The 20,168-nt window shown below is 41.6% G+C and overlaps 1 protein-coding gene across 3 annotated transcripts in view; it reads left to right on the top strand.

Annotated features, from left to right (window-relative positions):
• Positions 1-20,168, top strand: part of LOC146514913 (receptor-type tyrosine-protein phosphatase zeta-like) — a 91,917-nt gene that overhangs the window by 31,066 nt on the left and 40,683 nt on the right. For all 3 annotated transcript variants that reach the window (XM_085169036.1, XM_085169035.1, XM_085169037.1), the window contains exons 4-9: positions 391-542; positions 1,164-1,259; positions 2,786-2,852; positions 2,933-3,090; positions 7,203-7,353; positions 15,956-16,140. In XM_085169036.1, the coding sequence (XP_085025162.1) occupies positions 391-542; positions 1,164-1,259; positions 2,786-2,852; positions 2,933-3,090; positions 7,203-7,353; positions 15,956-16,140 (809 nt within the window). The remainder of the gene's footprint in view (positions 1-390; positions 543-1,163; positions 1,260-2,785; positions 2,853-2,932; positions 3,091-7,202; positions 7,354-15,955; positions 16,141-20,168) is intronic.

The following is a 20,168-nucleotide window of genomic DNA, read 5'->3' as shown; positions in this document are numbered from 1 at the left end:
CCGTTACAACTAGTGTCTAAAAATGTACAGTTTCACGCATCGGTCAAAACACTCAACTCCAAGTGTACGACGCCCACCTAAAAACACTTCACGCAAGTCGAGTTACCCAAGATTCACAGAATTTACAGAAAATGTAAAATTTTTGTCATATATATCGTTGTCGGGACGATAAATGTCTTATATCGGGATATGAGATTTTGGTCATATCGCACATTCTGTTGTAGATTTACTAGTATGCTTTTGCCTGACCCAGTTTGGGTCACACTAGCTGTTGTACAAATGGCATCTCTCTTTATACATTAGTCTCAATGTAGCTTTTTAATAGCATTATAAAATAAAGAAAATTCAGTCTCACACGTGCCATTTTTTCTCACATCTCTTTTCTGTTAGTGACCGTCAATGTGGATGGTGACTTCTATGTCAGTGGAGCAGGTCTCAGGTCAAAGGTCAAGGTGGGGTGCATCACTTTCCACTGGGGGTGCTGCAATGCTTCTTCAGAGGGCTCAGAACATAGTCTGAATGGTGTCAAATACCCTCTAGAGGTGAGTCAGCTTATGTGACTAGTGTTGAGCTTGGTAATGACCTAAATGTTAAATATTACTTACAGACTCAAATTCATCTGTTATGATCAGGAGAATTCAAACTATATCTATAAATTCAGCTCTGTCCAGAAATTAAGCATTCAGCTATGTTAAACTCTAAGATCAATCTAAATATCATTAATTGCAGCTGTCTTTATTATTGTGTTTTCATCACAGGTTTGTTCTGTCTTTATTTAATGATAGATTAATTAGTATTATTTACTATTTTTTGTTTTACCTCTGCAACTTTTGTTCCATTTTTATAATTTTATTTTCATTTTATTTGCTCTACTTAATTTAGTTTTATATTATTTCTTGTATTGTTTTGTTTACTACTTGAGATGATGCATCTCAAGCCATTTACTTAAATATGATAAGAAAATAATGTTATAATATTATATAACATTATAACCAGAATTCTTATAAAGCAACAATAAAATATCATCCTAATTTAAAACAAAATCATTTAATATTTTTAAAAAAGACCTTTACAAAAAGAAATTCAGTGTCTGAATTAAACAATCTAACTGGACTGATAGACTCAACTTGTTGGTGTTTATTTTTTTCTGTTTACTCCTGTAGATGCAAATATACTGTTATGACCCACTTCGATTTGATTCTTTGGATGAAAGCATCAAGGCTGGAGGCAGAATCACAGCACTCGCTGTTCTATTTGAGGTTTGTGGTGTGTGCATGTGTTCACTACAAGGCATATTGTTATGTGCTGAGAACAGGTTTAGAGGTTTGTATGACTTGTGTGCTTAAAGAGTAAAGCATTGAAATTCAAAAAGCTATTCCATGCATGCGTGACAATAGAAGAAGAGAGGTATTAAAATAATTAAAATAAAATAAAAGTTAAGCTTGAATAAGTTACTCCAATCATTGAGGAGCTTAGCATGGAGCCGCTACTCCTCTGTTGAAAAGAGCTGATTGGGGGCTTTTTAATTCAAAACAGGTAAACAGATGTTCAAAGTGATACTGCCAGTGTATGTAGTACCGTGGCTTTGTCCTGTCTTCCTACCCTAACCCCATCCAGTCACAGCAGATGATCATTCTGAGCCTGGATCTGCTGTAGGTTTCTTACTGTTAAAAGTTGTGTTGAGAGGTTTTTCCTTCTCACTTCCACCAAAGCACTTGCTCATAGGGGGTCATATGACCGCTGGGGTTTTCTTTGCTTTGCACACAGACGGTCGTTTGATTCTTTGTATTATTGTAGGGTCTTTACCTTACAATATAAAATGCTTTGAGGAAATTGTTGTTGTGATTTGCCACTATATAAATAACATTGAATTGAATAGTAATGTTCAATCATTAGACTGAAGGTTTATTTTTATTGTTGGTTTATGATCATTGCTGTGTTCTTGTCTGTGTGCTTATGTTCAGTGTCAGGGTTCATACTGAGCATAGTAAATACTTTTTCTTAACATGCAGTTTGCTTTGTGCAGTCATGTTGCCTCTGGCCATGTTGGCATGTTAGAACTGTGAAAGGTCAGGTTGGAACAAATCTAAGACGAATGCCTCATGTGAAACAGCAGGAAATATCTGTGTGTCTTTCCAGCTAAAGCTTGGGCATAAAAACTACCAGTTAACTACCAGTTTTGTTTCTTGCCAGCAACTTTGGCAGTAACTGGGCCATAAATAATCTTCTTCTCATCGTTTTCTTTTTTTTTCTCTCAAAATTCAAAAAATGTGAACGCTTTGTTGGAAATAGTGAAAGCAGTGTAACCATAAAAGTTCTGGTTTTGAATATGTCCTATAGTCTTGTTTAATATTCCCTTTGTGTTCTTTTTGTTTTTCTTAACTTTATGGTAAAATAATAAATGGAGCACTTTGAAATATTTTCCTAACAGTGCAAGATCATACATATCTTTAGCAGAACCTATATCTGATTTCATGTTATGTTTAAAACATAAAATCCATGACATGATGTTATGTTTATAATTTGGAGAGGAAAGGGTTGTATGTTGTTTGTTTTATTTATTCCTTCATATTTTATTACTTTGTTAACTTACAAAGTTTCAGTCCATAGGAACTTATAGTTTTACAGTATACTGGCTGTCCTGTTTATTTGCTGGGTTTTTTTTTCTTTTCTCAATGGTATTAGTGTTGTTATATTTGTTAGTAAAGCTATTTTAAGATAGTCATTTGGAACCTGTATGTATATGTGTGATTTATCTGAAGTAATTATGTTTTCCTTTTCACAGATAAGCACTGAAGACAACATGAACTACGCTGCTATAATAGAAGGCATCAACAGTGTGAGCAGATATGGTACAGCAGGTGTTTTTTTTGTGTTTTCTCTTACCTTTTCTTGTGTTGTGTGTTTTTAAGCTGTCTTGTTTACTGTCCAGGAAAGAGTGCCAGGGTTTCACCCTTCACTCTGCAAGGTCTTCTGCCAAACTCCACTGAAAAATACTTTATCTATAATGGCTCTCTGACTACGCCACCTTGCGGCGAGATTGTTGAGTGGATTATCTTCAAGAACACAGTAGCCATCTCCGATGACCAGGTGACAAATCCAGTTCCAGTACATTTAAATTAAAATGTATACATTTTCACATCTGCTTCAAATCCTGCATTTTGTTTATTATTTTTATATTCTTGTTTTAAATTGTAACCTTCTTTATATTGATTTCTAAATGATTGCACCACTTTAGGCAATAAAATATGATGCTAGCTTTTACTGGAAACATACAGTAGAATTTAAACATAACTTTCTCAGTATAATAGAGGGGTCTTTTTGCCTTAAGTGGCTCAACAAAACCTAAAAGCCCAGTTGGAGATAATGGGTATCATGACGGAAGTTATCTGAAGTTTATATTAGGCCAGGCTTTCCCCTTCAGGGTCTGTGCATGCTCACTCTAAAAATACAATCGCTTGCAAAAGTATTCGGCCCCCTTGAACTTTCCCACATTTTGTCACATTACAGCCACAAACAGGAATCAATTTTATTGGAATTCCATGTGAAAGACCAATACAAAGTTGTGTACACGTGAGAAGTGGAACGAAAATCATACATGATTCCAAACATTTTTTACAAATAAATAACTGAAAAGTGGGGTGTGCGTAATTATTCAGCCCCCTGAGTCAATACTTTGTAGAACCACCTTTTGCTGCAATTACAGCTGCCAGTCTTTTAGGGTATGTCTCTACCAGCTTTGCACATCTAGAGACTGAAATCCTTGCCCATTCTTCTTTGCAAAACAGCTCCAGCTCAGTTAGATTACATGGACAGCGTTTTCAGATCTGGCCACAGATTCTTGATTGGATTTAGATCTGGACCTTGACTGGGCCATTCTAACACATGGATGTGTTTTGTTTTAAACCATTCCATTGTTGCCCTGGCTTTATGTTTAGGGTCGTTGTCCTGCTGGAAGGTGAACCTCCGCCCCAGTCTCAAGTCTTTTGCAGACTCCAAGAGGTTTTCTTCCAAGATTGCCCTGTATTTGGCTCCATCCATCTTCCCATCAACTCTGACCAGCTTCCCTGTCCCTGCTGAAGAGAAGCACCCCCAGAGCATGATGCTGCCACCACCATATTTGACAGTGGGGATGGTGTGTTCAGAGTGATGTGCAGTGTTAGTAGTCTGCCACACATAGCGTTTTGCATTTTGGCCAAAAAGTTCCATTTTGGTCTCATCTGACCTTCTTCCACATGTTTGCTGTGTCCCCCACATGGCTTGTGGCAAACTGCAAACGGGACTTCTTATGGTTTTCTGTTAACAATGGCTTTCTTCTTGCCATAAAGGCCAACTTTGTGCAGTGCACGACTAATAGTTGTACTATGGACAGATTCCCCCACATGAGCTGTAGATCTCTGCAGCTCATCCAGAGTCACCATGGGTCTCTTGGCTGCATTTCTGATCAGCGCTCTCCTTGTTTGGCCTGTGAGTTTAGGTGGACGGCCTTGTCTTGGTAGGTTTACAGTTGTGCCATACTCCTTCCATTTCTGAATGATTGCTTGAACAGTGCTCCGTGGGATGTTCAAGGCTTGGGAAATCTTTTTGTAGCGTAAGCCTGCTTTAAATTTCTCAATAACTTTATCCCTGACCTGTCTGGTGTGTCCTTTGGACTTCATGGTGTTGTTGCTCCCAATATTCTCTTAGACAACCTCTGAGGCCGTCACAGAGCAGCTGTATTTATACTGACATTAGATCACACACAGTTGCACTCTATTTAGTCATTAGCACTCATCAGGCAATGTCTATGGGCAACTGACTGCACTCAGACCAAAGGGGGCTGAATAATTACGCACACCCCACTTTTCAGTTATTTATTTGTAAAAGATGTTTGGAATCATGTATGATTTTCATTCCACTTCTCACGTGTACACCACTTTGTATTGGTCTTTCACGTGGATTTCCAATAAAATTGATTCATGTTTGTGGCTGTAATGTGACAAAATGTGGGAAAGTTTAAGGGGGCCGAATACTTTTGCAAGCCACTGTAGGTGTTTTGTGGTTCATGTAACTCTGTTTCCACACAGAATGAGCTTGGAGTCCTGTTGGCTATTTACATTTAAACATTAAAGATTACCATCCATTAACCTAACAAATTTTGGGCAATCGTGGCTCAAGAGTTGGGAGTTCGTCTTGTAATCGGAAGGTTGCCAGTTCGAGCCCCAGCTCGGACAGTCTCGGTCGTTGTGTCCTTGGGCAAGACACTTCACCTACCGCCTACTGGTGATGGCCAGAAGGGCCGATGGCGCGATATGGCAGCCTCGCTTCTGTCAGTCTGCCCCAGGGCAGCTGTGGCTACAACTGTAGCTTGCCTCCACCAGTGTGTGAATGTGAGAGTGAATGGGTGGATGACTGGATGTGTAAAGCGCTTTGGGGTCCCTAGGCGGGACTAGTAAAAAGCGCTATACAAATACAGGCCATTTACCATTTACCAAATAAAATTAAAAGACTGGGAAACAGTTTATTGGCAGATCATAGTGGAAATAAGTTTATTGCTTGAATAGACAGTATTGTTTTGTGTTTTGTGTTCTAAAAGCTGTAATTCCAACAGTGTAAAACACACACAGTTTGCATCACACTGGACAAATCACCACATTAAACAATAAACTGAAGTTGGTGTCATAAACACTACCAACCACATGGGGAAGGGGGCAGATGGGATGGACACTCACTGAAAACTGTGACTCGATAGAAGAATCGATAGTAATAATTGTTTTGGGGTTTTTTTCTATGTTCGTAAGCAACCCCTTAAAGAGATATTTAGGTTTCACAACAGAGAGGGACAAGAGAGAGAGAAAGGGCAAGACAGACAGAGCATGACTGAAACCCATATAGAAGCAGTCTTTGCTTCAAACAATTATTGGCTTACAGAAGGTTTCTGAGCTATTCAGACTTGATGAAGCACATTAGACCCACATAATTGCATGTACCTGCACAAACATGTAGATGCACACAAAAGGTTTTCAACAAAAACATTCCACCATGATCCCTGCTGAGGACCAGATGTCGTTTTCAACTTGACTGATTCACTTCAAACACAGCTACCATTAGATAGGTTTCACTCTGGTGAACTGGTGACTCAGCAATGCAAAAAGACCTGGATGTCCATGGAAGACAACAGTGCTGGGTGATCACAGAATCATTTCCATGGTGAAGAGAAACCCCTTCACAACAGCCAACCAAGTGAACAACACTCTCCAGGAGTCATATCAATATCCAAGTCTACCATAAAGAGAAGAGTGCTTGAAAGTAAATACAGAGGGTTCACTGGAAGGTGCAAGCCACTTATAAACTTTAAGGCTAGATTAGATTGTACTAAAACACATCTAAAGAGCACAGAATGATGGCAAGAAAAGAGTATGGAGAGGGCATGGAACAGCTCACAATCCAAAGCATATCCAGGCAATACGATGGCTTGGCCGTGCATGGCTGCCGAAGGCACTGTGACACTAGTGTCTGACATAGGACAGAAGCAGCCGAATGAATTCGGAGTTTTTCAGAGACATGCTGTCTGCTCACATCCAGGTAAATGCAGTCAAATTGATTGAGTTTCATAATACAGATGGACAATGACAATGACCCAAAACATACAGCCTAAGCAACATGGGAGTTTTTTAAAGCAAAGAATAGGAATATTGTTGAATGGCCAAGTCAGTCACCTGATCTCAACCCTTTTGAGCATTTCAATTGCTGAAGGCATCTCTGTGCAGAAGCCCCATGCTGACAGCTAATAATATTTAAAAAAGAAAAAAAAAGAAAGAGAGAGATTATTTGGAACTGTGAGTGATGCAAAGCTGATGTAGTAAAGTGCAAAAAAATGTTGGAAATTAGATTAGTGGGTCACCTTTGAGTCTTTAGTGGGGCATGTAGTCAGATATAGTTTTGAAGTTTGAATACCTTAGAATAATCTTTTATTGTTGCCCATTCTTTTTCAAAGACGTTCACAATCATAAAAATTTCGAGCAGTTGAAATATTTTTAGGCTACCTTTTCCTTTGTTTGTTTTATTCCCAAAGTCTTTTCTGTAAAAGAACTTGCTGAAATCACAACCCCACAGTTAGTGCAACCTCACAGTACAATCACTCCTAATTATTAGGTAACCAGTGTAATTCATGGCAGAGTGCTGAACTCATGTTTATAACTGTATTGATTCCTCTGTTGCAGCTGGTAATGTTCTGTGAGGTGATGACAATGCAGCAGGCTGGATATGTGATGCTGATGGACTACCTGCAGAACAACTACAGGGAGCAGCAGGAGCAATTTATGGGTCTGGTGTTCTCCTCTTATACGGGCACTGAGGAGATCTTCACACGGGGTTTGTATCCAGAGTTTTGTTTCTTAGGACAGTCATTTATACCAAGGGCTCTAGTCATCTGAATGAAATCATATTTGACTGATCGATACTGAAATATCGATTCCTCCGATACCAGTCATTTATGTTCTAGAATCAATTCTCACATTAAAATATCGATATTTTAGTAATTTAGGGTAAATTTGTAGTTTATCATTAACAGGAACATAGTGGAAAGAAACTATATCATTCGGATTGTCTACGTTGGAAAGAACTACTTCCTCTTCTGCCTTTCATAGTCATGTGCGAAATACGGCTGTGTAAATGTGTCGCAGCCCCTTGGCATGCGCACTCACAACAATGGCTGGGCGTAAATGGAGTCGTGTGCAGACATATTTTCCCTCCACAAACAGCCAAGACGCAGTTTGCGATACATGTGGCAATAACACTAACCTCGTCAAATACCTCACTGTAAATCATATCACAGAATATGACGAGCGTATGTTGAGGCGAACTAAAGAGGAGGAGAGGGGTAGGTGCCGCTAGGGCGAGACAGACGTCTCTCGCGGAGGCCTTTAGTGCTGCAGCCAGGCAACATGCTCAAATGGCACACAACTTCAGTTTTCTATATGGTAATTCTGCATTATTAAGTGATAAGAACAAGTAATCTGACGTCCTGTAATCATTATGAAGCTATAATTTGAGATACAATAAAAGATACAGTAAAAAAATACGTTTTTGTACAAAGTATCAGTATCGGATCAGTATCACTGATGCCACCCTGAATTTTACTTGGTATCGGATCGGAAAGGAAATCAGTGGTATCGCATATCACTACTGAAAGCAAATGTTTTCTCTGATTAAATACATCAGCTGGATTGTGTAGAATACATAGTGTTTGCCTTTTTAACCTAAAGACATATAAAGCTAGTATTTGCAGAATTTTAAATAATTTTAACTTTGTTATTTAAAATTGAAATCATGATATACTTTTTAGACTAAATCATATTCCATATACATGAAGCAGGTTGAAGCATTAGTTGAGGCAGAGCTACTAACAGAGGTTGACACTTGTAAATCTTTGGGCTGGATGTACCTGTCCTCATAAAATTATTATCTGAAATAAGTTAACACAAAAGTTGTTGGAGCATCCAAATAGACTGGTTTGCTTATTGTTTTTGGTGACAGACCTTGTTGGAAGCTGAGATGTGGCAGTCAAACTACTGAAAACTTAAAAAACGTAAATCCTCCACTTTAGCCATGATAGAAACTTTTTTCACATGGTATTGATTAGTTTGGAACAAGCAGCAACTGAAGAACAGGGCTTAAAAATGAATTTAGTGGCATTCAGTTTTCCAGTCAACCTTACTAGAATTACCATTTAACTTTCTTAAATATGGGGACCTGTGGCTCCAAAAAATGAACATAGCAGCAGCCAAAATGCTAGATGATGGCAGCACAGTGGCCACCTCCATCTTACATGTACAGTAATCCAGTAATTGTAAACAGTAATTGAACTCATAATCACAATTCTAGCTTACCTAAAGGACTTATTCAGATAAAATAATTATTGTGGGTGATTTTAACATCCATGTAGATGCTAAAAATGACAGCCTCAACATGGCATCTAATCTGTTATTAGACTCAATTGGCTTAATTCAAAATGTAATTGTGATTAAAGTGGTGGGTGGGTTACCCACCACTTTAATCACACTCTAGATCTTGTTTTAACATATGGCATAGAAACTGAACATTTAACAGTGTTTCCCGAAAACCCTCTCTTGTCTGTTCATTTCCTAAAAACATTTACATTTACAATATTGATTACACAGCAGTGGGGGGTAGACTTCATCACAGTAGATGTCTTTCTGAAAGTGTTGTAACTGACTTTAAGAATATAATATACCTGCTGTTATCTTCTTCAATGCCCTGTACCAACACAGAGCAGAGCAGCTACCTGAACACTACTCAAACAGAGGTCGATTATCTTGTTAATAATTTTACCTCCTCACTTTGTATGACTCCTGTGAAAAACAGCTGAAATCAGCTGAAATCAAATCAGAAGTACTTGACTCCTTGGTATAATTCTCAAACACATAGCTTAAAGCTGATAACTCGTAAGCTGGAGAGGAAATGGAGAGAAACCTTTTGGATGGTGCCAGTAGTATCCCATTAAGGAGTGATGGCCATCTTCAACCAAAATGCTGACACAAATGTGACACAGGAACTGTCAGTCATTAGTCTCTGTCCTGCCTCTTCCCTTTGATACATGGCTACAATGCAAAATCAGGGTTTCCAAAAAGTTGATTTTGTTCATCTGGACGTAGCGTTTTGTGGGAGAAACGTTTCGTCACTCATCCAAGTGACTTCTTCAGTCTCAGCTGACTGCAGGTTTCCCCAATCTTATAAACAGTACATTAGCATAATGACTGAAACCAGCCCACTGAAGGAACAATGGGCTGGGAGGTCAGTTCCTTAATCTTAATTATACAAATTCTCATGACCATTGATCAAAGACCACTGATCAATGGCCATGAGTACCATTCACAGAGAGTTGGGGAATGGCTGCAATCACAGCATTGTAAGATGGCGAAAGATGTACCCTTAGGCCCCCTCTTCAATTCAGAGATGGTCTTTCCCTTTTCACGTAAATGGCCTCCTTGACTCCGCGGTCAAACCAGCGTTCCTCCCTGTCCAGGATGTGTAGATCCTCATCCTTGAAAGAGTGTCCACTGGCCTGTAGCTGTAAATAGACTGCAGAGTCCTGGCCTGACGAGGTAGCTCTTCTGTGTTGTGCCATCTGCTTCGCCAGAGGTTGTTTGGTTTCCCCGATGTATAAATCCTGGCAATCCTCCTGGCACTTAACAGTGTACACTATGTTACTCTGTTTGTGTCGGGGGACCCGATCCTTGGGGTGGACCAATTTTTGGCGCAGCGTGTTTTGGGGTTTAAAAGCCACAGAGACCCGGTGTTTAGAAAAAATGCGTCTCAACTGCTCTGATACTCCTGACACATATGGGATCACTACAGGTTTTCGCTTGGGCAGCGGTTGTCCTTCTCTCCTGGATCAACTGGAGCTTTCTTTAGGTGCCTTTCCAGCTTTGACAAAAGTCCAGCTGGGATAACCACATTTACTCAGGGCCTTCTTGATGTGCTGTTCTTCTGCCTCCCTGGCCGCTGTGTTAGTGGGGATGGTGTTCGCTCTGTGTTGGAGCGTCCTGATGACACCCAGTTTGTGCTCCAGTGGATGATGAGAGTCAAACCTTAGATACTGATCTCTATGTGTAGGTTTATGGTACACGTCAGCTTTTAGATGTCCCCCATTACTGATGGAAATCTCACAGTCTAAGAAGGCTAACCTGCCACTTTTCATATCCTCCCTGGTGAATTTGATGTGTCGGTCCACCGAGTAATGTGATCCGTGAATTGCGGTACGTCCTGAGATTAGATTTTCACCCAGGTGTCATCCACATATCTGAACCAATGGCTTGGTGGTGTTCCAGGGTAGGATAGCAAAGCCCTCTTTTCCACTTCTTCCATGTACAAATTGGCCACGATGGGTGAAACTGGAGAGCCCATGGCACACCCATGTTTCTGCCTGTAGAACTGACCCTTGTATGTGAAGTAGGTGGAATGAAGACACAGTTCCAAAAGCAAACACACTTGGTGAATGCTGAGAGTGGTGCTGTTGCTGAGGTTGGTGTCAGCTGAGACTGAAGAAGTCACTTGGATGAGTGACAAAACGTTTCTCCCACAAAGCGCTACGTCCAGATGAACAGAATCAACTTTTTGGAGATTTACTTTCCTGGATGATTGAGAATGCATCAAGACAAAATCAGAGTTAAAAGTCTGAAAGGGAGGGAAAAAATGACCTGAAACTGAAAAAGGGGGTTTGAAACTGAAAAAAGGGAATTTGAAGCCCCCAAAAATTGAAACTGTAAATAAACTTAATTGCATAATTTTGTAGTAAACAAACGGCAGACACCGTTGAGCCATTACAACAGATTTTTGGGTTTCCCACCTCCTGAATCCCACTTTCCTACTCATTTTCCTGTTTAGAACCAAATTCACACTCTACAATTGGGAAAGGGAGCTAGAGTTTTGTTGTTGTTTTTTTCGCTGCTCATTTTCTACTTAACCGATTCAAGCTTAGTACATTTTTTAGAATTAAAAAAAAAAAGAATTAAAATTTCACCTACTTTTTTATTTTCTTATTTGAGTTCATTTCACAGCCAGTGCTTTTTCACTTTTACTTGAAAAAAGAAGTTGACACTTTTGCTGAAGTATTTTTAACACTAGTATATGTACTTCTAATTAAGTATAGAATGTCTGTACGTTTTCCACTTCTGTCTGGCTTACCTAAGCTCAAAGTGGGCGGCATGTGGTTCACAATGTAAAATGAATTTGTTATATATATTTGCTATATACTATTCCAAAAGCAATTCTCTTTTGCAATGTGAAGCTTATTATTACTGGGTGTTTAAATATAGGACTTTACATGACAGGTTTTTTTTTATATTTTTAACCAGCAAATACTCAAACACTATGTGTGTATCTGTCCCAAAGTACAGATCCTGATTCATTTTGATTATAAGAAAGGGTGAGAATTTCAGGCTTTTAAAAATCTGCCTCACATTTCAGTGTGCGGAAATAAAACAAAAAGGGTCTGAAAGTGGGTCGAAAGACCATTTTTCCAAAAATATATTTTCAAAATTATTTGACATATGAAGCTTAAATTTCATCATTCCATTCTATCATATATCTTAAAACTTTGGACCATAAAAGTTTTAGGTAAATTGAAGATGGTGAAGCAAAATATTCTAAAGTTCTGTTGATTTTTAGACAAATGATCATGATGTAAAAATAGAGCTGAAGTGACCTGAATAAAATGTCAGTGACAGACAGAGAATGGGGTGACTTGGGTACCAATTGATTTTAACACTGCATGTTGTTTCTACTCAATAACTGAGATTGATCTTTGGCTTTGGGGAGAGTTTGTTCTGATACCAGAGAAATATTTGATGTTGTTTTCAATTAATGTTCTAAAATATTCTTCAAACATTTGAGAAGCTGGTTTTGAATTGCCGTTGACTTTTGCCTCCACCAGTTAGTTTTGGAATATGCAACACTTTAGCATATTTTCTTGGAGTTAGCAGAAATTAATTTATTAGTTGTTACACACACATCTGTATATATTTTGGCAAAGGACAAAAACAATCTTCTCCATAATCAGTTCCATTTGTTTGTCTGTTTATCAGTCTAGTATCCACAGTTGTAAAGATATTTAAATATTGTGTGATGGTAGATATCAATAACAACTGAAGGTGATTTAATTTTGGTGAAAATTGTGTCAAGGTGATACCGAATGTGAAAAACAGTAAAAACTTTATATGACTTTTAAAGGATTGTCTTCAAAATTTACAATATCCTAGACCTTAGACAACTTGACTATCTAGCTTGGCTAAGCACACACTTTATTTTTTTAATATGACACACTACATCTGCTAACCTCAGCATGTTGTCATAAAAACATAAAACATTAAAGTTTTAGTAAGCTGTTAGGACACTAGGGCTGGGCGATAGGGCCTAAAATTCATATCGTGGTATAATTTGAAGCATGTGCGGTAACGATATATATCGCGATATATTTTTTTCTTCTGTATACCGTATTTTCTATACTTAAAATCCTTTAATTTTCTCAAAAATCGACAGTGCACCTTATAATCCGGTGCGCCTTATGTATGAATTCCGGTTGTGCTTATTGACCTCAAACAGATTTTATGTGGTACACGCTCAAAAATCGGTCAAAAATGTTTTAGTAGGACTTTGGTAAGCTATGAAGCTGCACCACTTGATGGACTGTTGGAGCATTATGGGTACCGTAGTCAGGAGCCTCGCTGAGTAACCTGGGTCCAAAACTCCGTCTGCTTCAGGTCCCAAAGTCAAACGATCACTGCGGCATCACTGAGAGTTAAAAACGGTCTAAATTCTTTCATCTTTAATAAAATGATCAGCGTTGATGCTTTACCATGTGTAATAATTAAGTTTAACATCCAGGCATCCATGAAAACAGAATTTATTAAATTAAACAGAGTTAGAAGTTAGCTCGCTCACTTCCACCTAAGCATGATATAGCATGTTCTGACTGAGAGATTTCTGAAAAAATTAAAACGTACGGCTCTGCTATCACTTCCAACATAAATGAAGACAGAAAACTAAACAGCAGTGACTTTTTTAGGGTTGCTGAAGTTGGGCTAGCTGGTATATAATGATGTGCTACATGATCACTAGCGACACAGCTATGTTAGCATAACATAAACACAGTGAAGCTGTAGGATGAACGCTAACTTTTTTCCACTCGATAAAAGTTAACATGAGGGTTCCTGATGGTTTGGGACAAATGCAATCGCATGGCAGGATGCTATGAAGGGACCAAACTTCAGTCAGGAGAACAACAACTTAATATACTGCAACAACATGGGAATAGAGCAGAATTCATTCATTAATGAATCAATGGTACGGAAGTGGAGGAAGCGCAGTTTTTGGCTTTCCTCATATTCCAAAACGTGCTTCGTCTCTTCGCTATTACTGTCGCCCGGCATAATTTGCAGATGATATTGCAGCCGCTGTGATGCTTTTGACCAAAACAGGCGCAGCTTGATGACGCCATCAACATGCACTATCAGGGTAGAGCGGTATAGTCAAAATCTCTACTATTGGCCAAATTCATATCATTTCTACCGAATACCGTTTATACCGAATACCGTTTATACCGCCCACCCCATAGGAATTCAGCCAGCAGCAAGTGGAAATACTCTCTGCTAAAAATGTGGGCCTCACAGAGTTTTGACGTTGGTGATCACTGAGGACATGACCAGACTTAAGGAAGAAAAAAGATCCAACTGTTATTGAACTCAGGCCTGCAACATGAGTGATAACCTCGTGTTACTGGGCCTTGCATCACAGAGAAGGCAGAAGAAGACCAAGTAACAAAGGTAAGACAGTTCATCCAAGACCCACGTGGAACTCCCAGACAACACGGTAAAAACCATCACCTTCCATCTTTTCAACCATCTGGAAGCAAATGGATGGACAAGCTGGGAGGAAAGGACTTTCTGCTGTTTTATATATTACTCTTTATGTCTTATCCTTTCTCTTTCTGCACTCAGCAGTATGTTTGATCTGCCTTCAGTCCTGCTCTTTAACTACAAAAACACATAAACACACATACACAACCCAACCAGTCAGTCAGTCAGTCAATCAGTCAAACCATGACCACACTGAGGTTTGCCACATGGAAACACATGGTCTGTTTTCCCTGACAGTTGGTTTCAGGGAAAAGAGACTAAAATTGGTGAGAGAGAGAGAGAGAGAGAGAGGTTTGTGCATTCTTTACCAAAGTTCTCGTGGTTGGCACTGCCCTCTAGTGGTCCAAGCGAAATATTTGTATTTATCAGCTTGTATTTATCTGTTCCCTCTTCTGCTGTTTGTAGCTAATGATATCAGGATTTTCACTTTGATCCCTCAGTGAACAGAGTTTAGACTGGTTAGAGCACTGAGCCTAGCTGAGATCCAGTGGAAAAGGAAATTTGCGAATGATTGGATAGAGTTTTCTGTCTGTCACCGCTAATCCTCAGCCTGCTTTAATCTGTGTTAATCCCAGACTTCATAGTGTCAGTCATCTGCATTGTCTCTGCACTACTAATCTCACCTCTGACCCAGAATCATACTTACAAACACAGACAGGAACCATTTCAACAGCCACAATTCACTTTACTCATCCATTGCTTACTTACCGGTAGTTAATAATTCAGTTCAATTTAATTAAATATTATATATACAGCGCCACATTGCAACAGCAGTCACCTCAAGGTAGTAACAAATAAATCAATAAACAAATAAAGGCACATCATGATGGGCGCTAGGACAGTTTATGGCCCACCAAAGTCAATTTTAAAGGTATAACTATGGCTTCACATCTAAATTGAATTAATTCTTGATTATGCTCTTCAATTTTATATTGAAGAGCACAATTTCACAGTTTTATGAAATTCAGCTTTGTAGTTTTTTGTGTAATTTTCCTAATCAGCAAACAAGCATTGAACACATTTCACCACTGAGTTGCTTCAAAAGAACAAGCTATAAAACATAATGTGATGTGATAACCTGCATTGAGGATCAAGAAAATTTTAAAAGCAAAATCATAAAATGTAATATTTTCCTTTTAATTGACTCTTTCTTTTTTTTTAATGTAGTCGATCATACATGATAATGTATCCAGTGTTCCCCTGTTCATCAACTCTACATAAAAGCTACTGAAATAATAAAAGTTACTATAATAGAAAATAAAGTCAAGGTAGATCTTAGTTTTGGTTAGAGTTTTGGTTCCTGTATTTGAATTTGTGTCCAAAAGTGCAGGCAAAAATGGAATATACACTGTAGAATGTGACAATCACTAATACCAAGCCAGCCACACTGTAATGAGTACAACATTTATTTATTTTTTAATCAGGATCTGAAATGACTGAGGAAATGTAAGCTGTAAACCATCTGCAGAACTCGTGAGTTTAAAAGAGTGCATCACAACATATTTTTAAAAAGAGAGGTTTTTATCTGTGTGTTTCAGTCTGCAGTTCAGAACCGGAGAACATCCAGGTGGCACCACATAACCTTAGCAGCCTGCTGGTGACATGGGAAAGGCCACGGGCAGTGTATGACTCCAGCATCGACAAGTACTCAGTCAACTACAGACTAGCTAGTACAGAGAATGCCGTCTCATCTGAATACCTGACTGACGGAGACCAGGATGTGGTGAGAAAGCAACCAACAGTTAATAATATAAAAAACATTTTCTCTTAAATTTTGTGATATTTTCCATCTGTCCGTCCATCCATCCATCCATCCATCCATCCATCCATCCATCCATCTTCTTCCACTGATCAGGGGCTGGGTCATGGGGGGCCAGACAAGGCAGAGAAGCCCAGACCTCCCTCTCCCCTACCACCTCCTCCAGCTTGTCCAAGGGAACACCAAGGCATTCCCAGGCCAACCGAGAGATATAATCTCTCCAGTGTGTCCTGGGTCTGCCCCGGGGCCTCCTCCCAGTGGGGCATACCTGGAACACCTCGCCTAGGATGCGCCCAAGAGGCATTCTTGTCAGATGCCCAAACCATCTCAACTGGCTCCTTTCATTGTGGAGGAGCAGTGAGTCTACTCTGAGCCCTTCCCAGATGGCTGAACTCCTCACCCTATCTCTAAGGGAAAGGCCAGCCAACCTTTGGAGGAAGCCCATTTGTGCTGCTAGTATCCGCACTACCCACAGCTTGTGACTGTAGATGAGGGTAGGGACGTGGATAAACCAGTAAATTAAGAGCTTCGTTTTTACATTATGCTCTATCTTCACCATAACAGACCAGTACAGTGTCTGCATCACTGCACCCGCAGCACCAATCCATCTGTTAATCTCTCACTCCCTTCTCTCATCACTTGTGAACAAGACCCCGAGATTTTAGTTTAATTCACTTGGGGTAGGAAGTTGTCCCTGACCCGCAGTGGGCAATCCACCCTTTTCCTTTTTTTTTTTTTTTTTTTTTTTTTTTTTTTTTTTTTTTCGCCTGTCCCATTTGGTTCTTTAGCCGTCAGAATTGTTGTCTGAAGACCAACAAGGATACCCAATGGATTTATTTTGCCAAATGGATCATCATGGCATTGCCGTATTGGTCCATTTGATCGACCTTTGTTTTTATTATTTATTTTATTTTCAGTTGTTACAGACGGGACAGACATGAGTGAGGGATAGGAAAGGGAGAAAGAAAGAGGAAGGAAAAGAAAAACAGAAGGGGAGAGGGACAGTGAGAAAGGGGGGAAGAAAAAATATCTCCGGGATCACCTGTTGAGAGAGAAAGAATAGAAAACAAGCAAAAAAAAAAAACAAAACAATGCAACATACTATACACAACACCATCGCATTAATCTAGCTAAGTGTAAACAGCAGTAAATACTAAATATTGAATGTTGTTGTGCAGCACGCAGGACATACAGCGCACAATGTGCTTTGAAGTAGCAGCCAAGAAAGGTGTGATTTAAGTCTACGAATAGTGAACACCCATGTGCACACCTGTGTGGATCGGCGCGCTTGTATTCAAATGGTTTCCCCATGTAATGGTCTGCTAGAGGATGTAGAGAGCCATAGCCCCGTCCCCCAGGGCATGAAGCAGGCATGGAGGAGATCCAGGCCCCAGACATCCAGAGGCCCCAGAGTGCAAGAGCCCAAGGAGGACCACCGGAGGGGCATCCGTGCCACCTTCATGGGAAGGGCTGAGGATCCCCAGATGAGGGGTCACCCAGTAGCCACCGGGCAGAAGCTAGAGGGGGCTGCACCGGCGTGCCCGCCGGCTCTGCCAGCAGCCAGCTGTGCCAGAGTGAACCAAGCCGCAGGCACAGAGGCCGGAGGCCCGAGGGCCCCCCGCGCCCCGGAAGAGGCCTGACCGAGCAGCAGGCGCCAGGCCCCGCCAAGTAGTCACCGGGAGTGAGCTGGTACATACCTGAGCGCCCAGCCCCGGACACCAAGAACCACCAACGCACCGACCCCTGAGGGCATCAGTCACCGGCAGGGAGTGTGGTGAGGGGAGATAGGCCTCCACACTTTGGAGGGCCTTGGAGTTCCCAGAGAGGTGAAGTCTAAGACCCGACCTGACATATAGACACAGACAAACAGGCACACACAGACACAGACATGCATTCCCACCCTCATGCACACATATACAAACACTCAGCACTCACCCAACGCAGGAATAAACGTAAATGGACATGTACACACAATCACACTCCCCAAACATACTCTGTATCCCGGGTCCAGGTATCCTCACCCCCAGAGATGGAAACGGCACCCAGACCCAAGAGATGTTACCCTTCCCTCCGGGGTGGAGGCAAGCAGACCGCCCCAGGCTCCGCAGCAGCAGGGAGGCCAATCGGACAGCCAGCATCTCTTCCCAGCCCCCCCGCCCCGATGGCTAGCAGAGAACAGGGGTGTGTTAAGACCCCATACCTCCCTCCTCCCGCTCAAGTGTAGTGTTGCTGCGTGTTGCTCTAAAGTGTATTTAAAACAAGGGAGAGCATGGTGCTGCTGCCAGAGAGCAGCAGGTGTTAGCACGGCCCCTCCCGAGAACCCTCAATGTCTACATGGATTTAAAATTGAGAGGTGGGCACCGGCGCCAGAGGCAGGTTTGAATACACAGACCGTCTACTGGACGCCGTTAACGTGCCCACCCTCAAGGCCCTATATATATATATATATGTGTGTGTTATGAGAGTGTAAGTAATGTGGATGTCTAAGTTGTGAGATAAAATTGAGGCACAGGTGGCCAGAAGAGGACAGAGGGGGGGGGAATGTCTCCCCTGCACCCTGGTGACATACCCGCACCCCAAAGCCCTACCTGTGTGGGTGGGTGTGGTGGAGCGTGAAGAGGGAGGCAGCCGGGGATGGGGAGGAAAAGAAGGGAGGGGAGGGTGTCCCTCCCTAGGGCCAGCTCCCCCGCTGACCCCAATATGCACCCCCGTCCTCTGGTATCCACCAAGGCAGGGGAGCCCAGGCCCATCCAGACCGGGGCCTACGGCAGCAACACCGCCAAGCCCCACAGGACCCGGGGCAGCCCACTCTACCCCACCGCAGAGGAAACTGTACCCACCCCAACATTCAATCATCTCCCAGACTACACAGGACACAGACACCCAGGTTAAGTTTATTCTCCACCTCTCCTATGTCTCTCCCCCACCTGCAGAGTGGACTCCTGCAAAGATGGAACAACCTCCCTGCCAGTTCAAGAGCCCCCCGGTTAGGCCGATGCACAAGAGGCCCCCTGCGCCAGGGCTGAGCCCCCGTGCACCCACCCGCCCACAACCTCGGCGACACACCGACGAGGACCGAAGCCCCCAAGGCCCAGCCAGAGCCCCAGCACGGAGGCGAAGCACCCCCGAACCCCAAACCCCCACGCCCGCCCCGGATCCACTCAGGGGCAGCCAGGCCACCAGGCCAGTAACCTACGTCCGCCAGCACAGACCATCCTCCAGCCCCGCTGCACGCGGCCACGAGGAGAACAACCTCTGAGAGCGACCAGAGCCACTAACCAGGTTATGAACACAACCCCCGGGTTAAGCCCTCCAGGGATAACGTCTCTAGGGGTCCTCCAGGTGCCCTAAGCCCATCCCAACCTCCACATCAACCACAATAGCCAAGGCGGGACCAAACCACGACCCCCCACCCCCGCTAGGTGATGGAGCCGATCAAAGGAGCCCAGAGGGATTGATCTAATGTGGTGGCAGAGGCTATATCGAGACTAATGTGATCTATTAGATAGTTTCTGTATTGGCTAGAATTAAGATTATTTTTATTTTTCCAGTTCATGAGGACCGTTTTCTTGGCGATGCATAGGGCAATAAAAACCATGTGGACTGTATTAATTTCTGTAGTGACATCATCCAAATTTCCCAACAAGCATACTAAAGGGGAGGTTGGAATTTTACATTTCAGACACTTTGATAAGTCCTCACATATCTCGTGCCAAAACTTCTGCACTGGTGGACAGAACCAAAGAGCGTGGATGTAACTGTCTGGTGTATTGCCTTGACAGTGTGAGCAGTTGTTGGCGGATGTAAAGCCCATCTTAAACATTCGATGACCTGTATAGTGCACTCTATGCAGTATTTTGTATTGTATTAATTGCAGATTGGGATTTTTAATAAATTTAAAGGTTTTTAAGCAAATCTGAGACCAGACGTTTTGGTCTAAGCTGACTGATAAATCTGCTTCCCACTTTGCAATAGGAAGGGATATTGATTCA

This window comes from Neolamprologus multifasciatus, chromosome 7 (assembly GCF_963576455.1).
Source record: "Neolamprologus multifasciatus chromosome 7, fNeoMul1.2, whole genome shotgun sequence".
NCBI lineage: Eukaryota > Metazoa > Chordata > Actinopteri > Cichliformes > Cichlidae > Neolamprologus > Neolamprologus multifasciatus.
This window is presented reverse-complemented; position numbering and strand designations above follow the sequence as displayed.